This window comes from Leptonychotes weddellii, chromosome 3 (assembly GCF_054177405.1).
Source record: "Leptonychotes weddellii isolate Sample4059 chromosome 3, ASM5417740v2, whole genome shotgun sequence".
Lineage (NCBI taxonomy): Eukaryota > Metazoa > Chordata > Mammalia > Carnivora > Phocidae > Leptonychotes > Leptonychotes weddellii.
This window is the reverse complement of record NC_138371.1, coordinates 31,807,814-31,814,611: the sequence shown is the minus strand read 5'-3', so window position 1 is coordinate 31,814,611 and position 6,798 is coordinate 31,807,814. Positions and strand designations below refer to the sequence as shown.

The following is a 6,798-nucleotide window of genomic DNA, read 5'->3' as shown; positions in this document are numbered from 1 at the left end:
AAGGCTTTTAGAAATCTAATAAAGGTATTTTTGTTAAAGGAACGTTTCCTTTTTGGGTCAAGGCATCAGAAGGCAGTACAACGCCACCTGTTCAAGGCCCAAGCCGCCAATTTCTCTTTGCCCGACTTTCCCCCAGGCTCTCCTGGCCACGCCCCCTCTGTCCCTCAGCTCGAGGTCCCGCCCCTTCCACCTCCCACTTCCTGGAGACCGCCCTCCTTTGCGCGGCCTCCTCGGGATCTGATTGGCTCATGTGTCAACCGCTAACGGCTGCGGAGTTTAAACCCAAGCCCTAGCTCCCGGCGCCGAGCTCCAGAAGGTGGGTGGTCGTCGCCCCCACGCTGAAAGAGCGGTAAGTGAGGGGCCTTTGGCGTGGCCGCCCCGCTGTCTGAGGAGATCCGTGCCTTTCCCGGCCGAAGCTCCCGGCACTACTCTTCAGAGTCTTCTGTCCAGCGAGACCCGCGCGGCCCGTGGTCCCGCCCACCCCCCGCCCTCGGGTATCTGGGGCTGCGGCCTTTTCTCCCTGTTCCGAGGGGATCGTTGGGGGAGCCCCTGGTTTGGATTTAACCGGCTGCCTCTCGTCCCTTCGATTTTGCGCCCGGCTGGGTGAGGGGGGCGAGCGGCCAGTTAGGTCAGCTCCTTGAAAGAAGGGATTTCTGTCTTTGTGACTGCACTACTCCCTGCTCTTTAAGAACATTTTCTACCTCATTGTGAGCCCTTAATAAATATCTGCTGGATGAACGTTAGAGACTGCTTACCCGAGTTCTTGAAGGAGCCCTCTCCTTTGGAGCTCTCGTTAGAAGGAAGGTCGGCTGAAGGCGAAGGGGTGATAGAAGACTGGGAAAAACTTAGAACTTGAATTGGGTCTTGATGCGCGGGTAGGATTTCGGTAGGGAATAGGGACGATGATTTTTCTAGGTGACGGATCCAATTCAGGAGAACCGGATTTGGAACTTAGTATTTCTGATTTAGAGTTAGCCGGGATGATGGCCAGACAAGAGCTGCAGAATAAATAATAAATAACTCATATTAGTGAGTGCTATGTGCCAAGTCCTGTACTAGGCACTGTACATCCTTGGTTCAGTTAGTCCCTACAATGAGATGCCCTTACTTTCTCAAACTTTGTAAGTCTGAAAGTTGAGACTTAGAGTTGTTAAGATAACATAGCTATGAAATGTTGAAACTGGGATTCCCAGTACAATCCCAACCGCTGTTTAATATACCTCACTCTGTATGGTAAGTCAGCCTTGAATGGTACTCCAGTGGCCTGGCTTATGTTCCTGAAATGTTACTTGGTGAGATTGTTAATGTGGAGGGTGACAGGGCAGTGTTAAAAGGAAGACTCTGATTTCTAGCTTGAGCATTTGGGTGGGTGATTGCTAGTGCCATTTATTAAGTTAAGGAACTAAGAACCAACTTATTGGGGAGGACAGTTCAGCAGTGGTTTCCTAATTAGCAAAATGAGATTTGATCTTTCTGACTGGATTTTTTTGGGAGATGGACGAGATTTCTATGTTAGCATCCCTTCAGGGGTTTGAGATGCAACCATTTGTCTGGAGTTTCTGTATGTTCCTATGTTCTATCTATGGAATAGGTGGTGATCTTTAATTTTACTTTTTTTTTCTTTTTGGCAAAACTTTTAGAAGAAACATTGAGCCTCAGTCTTGTAAGGTTCCTAGTTAAACTTCTTCCCCATTGCAGAAAATTCTTTTAAAACCATCTTCCCATTATTTGCTTGACATCTCCCAACATCTGCTCAACATTTGCAAAGGAGACTCATTCCAGTATTGGTCAGTTCTTAGTATTTGAGACTTCTTCCATTTATCCATAGTTGTTTTCTTCAACGAATGTTTACCCAGTAGCTACTATGTGCCAGGCACTCTTGGCTAAGGGTACAGCAGCAAACAAACTTGACAAAAATCCATGCCCTCGTGAAACACATTTTAGTAGGAGAAGACAATTAAATAAGGAAATTATGTGATCTTATATTAGACACTGATAAATCGATGGCAAAAAAATACATAATAGGAAGTGAAATGGAGTCAGGTGTGCTCTTTTAAATAGTTTGGTCTGGAAAGGCTAAGAAAGTGACATCTGAGTAAAGACTTGAAGACAGTAAACCCTGTGATTATTTGGAGAAGAGTTGATACAAAGGGAAAAGAAAAGGAATATAAAGGTTCTGCAGTGGGAATATGCTAAGGTAGCTAGTGTGGCTGGAGCTTAGTGAGCAAAGGAAGTGGTGAAGAGGTCAGGTACTGGATGGGGAATTGGGGAAGGGGAGAAGTGTCAAATTGTGTAGTACCTTATAGGCCATTGCAAGGATTATGACTCTACTCCAGTGAGATGGAAAGCCACTAGAGAGTTTTTAACAGAGGAGTGACATGAATTTACTTAAGTTTTAAAGGGATCATTTTGGTTACTAAGTTGAGAATTGATAGTGGGGAAGAATGTGGAAACAGGGACACCATTTAGGTAGTTATAGCAATAATGTACATGAGAGAGAATGGCAACTTGGATCAGAGTGACAATGTAGGGGGCCCATGTGGACATGTTGTGAAAGTCAGGCCAGCATGACTGATGGTAGAGTGGATGTGGAATGTGAGAGAAAGATGTTCCCGAGCTGAGCAAGTGGAAGGATGGAGTTGCTGTTAAATGAGATGGAGAGGACACAGTGGAGCAGGTTTGGGGGGGTGAGTTTAGGACATGTTAAGTTTGAGGTACATATTAGACATCCAAGATGAGGAGTAGGCAGTTGGATAAATAAGTCTGGAGTTGATTTGGGATATAAATTTGCAAGTCATTGGCATTTAGATTTAAAAGCCAGAGCACTAGAGGATACCCTCACAGGGGTATATGTACATAGAAAATAGATGAGACCCAAGGATTGAGATCTGGTGCACTCCGGTGGTAAGAGGTTAGGGAGATAAAGAATAATCAGTGGAAGAGACTTAGAAGAAGTGGTCAGTGAGGCAGAAAAAATCCAGGAGAATGTGGTATTTTGGAAACCCACTAAAGGTATTTCAGAGAGAATGACCTGATGTCAAATACTATGATTAAAATCATAGATCAGGTGAGAACTGGATCTTGACTGCTATATCTGATTTAGCAACAATGCAATTTAGTGCTTTAATGATCAATTTCCATAATGTATAGTGGTGAGAGCAACAACTTGATGAGAGTAGATCAAGAGGGAATGGGAGGGGATGAACTGGAGACAGCAAGAATGGACAGCTCTTTAAAGGAGTTTGCTGTTAAGAGAAACAGGGCAGTAACCTTCTAGCATCAAGAGATCACTGGTATCTTCTTAAATGTTCCATTTTCATGCATTTACACATGCCATTCCTTCTTACTGGAAAACCCTTTCTAATCTTGATACCTGACAAATTCTTTATTATTAAGACTTATTTATTCATTCAATAAATATTTATTGTGTTTTTATTATTTGTCAGGCACTGGTCTGTGAGCTGGGAAATATGTCAGTGAATAAAACAGAGAAAAATCCATGACTTTTTGGAACTTAAATTCTAGTTGATAGGAAATAAGTAAATTCTGTAGTATATTAGCGATTTAAATGCTATGGAAAAAATAGAGAAGGGTAAGAGTAATCAGACATGCTGAGGAAAGGAGCTACAGTTTTGAAAGGCCTCACTGAGAAGGTGACATTTGAGCAAACACTTGGAGGAGAGCGAATGAGCCATTTCTATCTGGAGGAAGAGCTTTCTGAGTAGAGAGAATGACCAATACAAAGGACCTGAGGCTGAAGAATGGCTGCCATTGGCCAAGCATTTAGAGCTTGGTGGCCAGTGTGGCCTGGAAGGAATGGGCTAAGGGACAGAAGGAAGAGTTCAAATTGGAGAAATGGGAAGAAGAGCAGATGGTGGAGGAACTTCTTAACCATTGAAGAACTTCAGTTTTTATTCTGAGAGAAATGGGAACCATTGGAGAGTTTTAGATTGTATAGACTAATAAATACACTGTAGCGAGGGCAGCAGTGGAAATAAGAGGATAAGAGGCTATTACAAGAATTCAAGTGAGACGTGTCAGCACCTTGGTCTAGGCTGATAGTAGTGGAGGTACTGAGAAGCGGTCAGATTCTAATGTACTATGAAGGTTGATTGGGATATGAGAGATTTTTGGCCAGAGCAACTAGGATGGAGTTGCCATTAACTGAAATAGAGAAGGCTCTGAGTGAAACAGGTTTGGGCAAGTTAAGTTTGATATGCCCTGTTTAGTTATTCAAGTAGTACTACTTAGTATATGGGACACTAATGAGGGCATTTGGGGGCCTAACTAGGTACAATCCAGGACATCACAAGATCCTCAAGTTAATCACATCTGTAAAGACCCCTTTTCCACATAAGGTTTAGAATGACAGGGATTAGTACCTGATGTCTTTGGGAGACCCATTTTTTTAGCCTACTGCAGAGCTGGAGGAGGATTAGGATGAAGGAGAGGAAGTGGCCTGGGAGCCTGGAGATTCTGTGATTGATACAAAGAGGATAGTGAGATTAGTCCTGTGGACTTAAGGCAGGTAGTGGGGAGAGGCTGAGTATTAGGAGGTAGGCAGACACAGGTAATAGGGTTTCTTTTTTTTTTAAAGATTTTATTTATTTATTTATTTATTTATTTATTTATTTATTTGACAGAGAGACACAGCCAGAGAGGGAACACAAGCAGGGGGAGTGGGAGAGGGAGAAGCAGGCCTCCCACGGAGCAGGGAGCCCGACACGGGGCTCCATCCCAGGACTCTGGGATCATGACACGAGCTGAAGGCAGATGCCTAACGACTGAGCCACCCAGGCGCCCCGCTGGTAGCATTTCTTCTAGATCTCTGAAGCTGGAGGCAGGGAGGCTTGGGGAAGGGATGGGAGTTTTGAGAGGTTAGTCTTGTCTACATAGCTCAGCATCAACTGTACCTTCTCAGTAAAACCTTTTCTGATCCTTTTCCTCTGCCCAGGCAGAGTTAATTACTTTTATGCATTGTGTATTATATCAGTTATTCTTGTCATAGTATAATGTGATTATCTTCTTTCCACTATTAGACTTTAGAATGGTCCCATAGTGGTCCCATAGACTTTAGAGTAATTCTAATGGACAAATAGACACATGCAAGATTTCCCACTTACTCCTCCAAACCAGCTAGCCCCACGACCCCATAAGATTAGGTTTATCTGTTCTGTGCATTCTCTAAGGTTACACTTCTTACATTGTATCGAAATAGGATCTGTACCCACAGTGGACTCTGCATTCCATGACTATGTGTTCCCACACAACCATATCCTGTTTTCTGTCCCAGTGCCTAACCTAGCTCCTGATGCATAGATATAATAATATAGGTTTTAAATGAAAAAACAGTCATTTACCTTTTTTGGATACTACTTTAAACCACTTTTGACTATATGCTTACTTTCAGATTTATACAAAGGATTTTGCAGATACTTATATACAAACAAATTATATCACCTAAGTCATGATCGTTACCTTTTAGAATGTATTTATCAGTTATCCTTTTTTTCTTTTATTAATCAATACTCTGATTTCTTTCTTTTTTGTTTTTATTTCAGTGATGGAGCACCCAGTGATGGACACTGGCTCACTTTTTACTTCAGGAATTAAGAGACATGTGAAAGACAAAAGAATTTCAAAGACTGGGAAACTGAATGTTTCTCTTGCTTCAAAAATCAAAACAAAAATATTAAGTAAGTACCATTAAAGTATGCTCACATTTTTACTTTCCCTTGGAGAATTGATATAATATTTGGTACTTTATTTTATCAAGTATAGAAATGACTAAAATGACTATTTTTGTTAACTGATACAGTTTGTTCGTTCAATCCTTCAACTCCTATTAGTTGAGTGGTTATGATGATTTACCCTCAGTGGTGACAGCAGAATTTTCAGCAGTAAGGCTGGGGTAGCCTAAAGCAGCTACCTCCTACACAGCAAAGAAAATACCAATGTGACATTTCTGGAAAAGAGCTAAAAAAAGTGACAGATTGTTCTTGCATGCTGTAGCAATAGGACTATGGATGATCTAGATGTGGTTGGCCCAGGTAGAGTATTGTAGTGGGTGATTTTCTATAGCCAAAGCTCATGAGAGTACTGAGCATTTTGGAGATAGGGTTTCATGGATTCTGGAACTAAGATTTTAGAAGAGAAAAAAAAAAGGGAAGTGGGAAAAACTGCCAAGATAAATTCTCATCACTTCTGAAAATTATCTCAGTGGTTTGTATCCATCTTAGCAGGAGGGGGAAAGGTTTCCTGTTGATATAGCCCCTGTGAAGGATAATTGTGTGTGCCCCGTGAAATAGCTGAGACTTCTGAGTATCTTTAAATCTTAATGTTCCTCCTACCCAGGTGTCTAGGGTCATGTGGTATATTAGACCCCATCGTACAGTGGCTGTTTCCTGTTCTGTTTGGCAGGACTGTTGTACACCCACTATTATGAAGGAACATACTGTGTTTGAGGAGTGCAACAGGAAAATATTATTATCCTTTAGCTCTGGAAATCCAAAACCAGTTCTAATCTATTTTCGTTTGCTATGTCAAAGGTGGCTGTCTGGAACTACTTTCTCTATGCCAAAGATAAAGTACTTTTTTGGACCCTGTTTTTTAGATGCCCAAACATTCCCTGAATATTTAAAAAATATTATTACTTTTATAAATGTATCTTATAGATACTATATTTCTACTCAGTGGGATATGTTATTGAATAGTGGCATTTAAATAAACTTTATGAAAATGTAAGTATGCTTTCTGTGTACTGAGGGAGCACACTATATTTAAGGTGAACTCTCCCAA

At 41.6% G+C, this 6,798-nt stretch overlaps 1 protein-coding gene across 2 annotated transcripts in view; it reads left to right on the top strand.

The window, feature by feature from the left end:
- Nucleotides 1-221: 221 nt before the first annotated feature.
- Nucleotides 222-6,798, top strand: part of SGO2 (shugoshin 2) — a 39,518-nt gene continuing 32,941 nt past the window's right edge. The window contains exons 1-2 of one of the 2 annotated variants that reach the window (XM_081815339.1): nt 222-349; nt 5,562-5,696. In XM_081815339.1, the coding sequence (XP_081671465.1) occupies nt 5,564-5,696 (133 nt within the window). In that variant the 5' untranslated portion in view covers nt 222-349; nt 5,562-5,563. Of the gene's footprint in view, nt 350-5,560; nt 5,697-6,798 lie in introns of those variants that run through there. The other variant, XM_081815340.1, reaches the window with a different exon arrangement.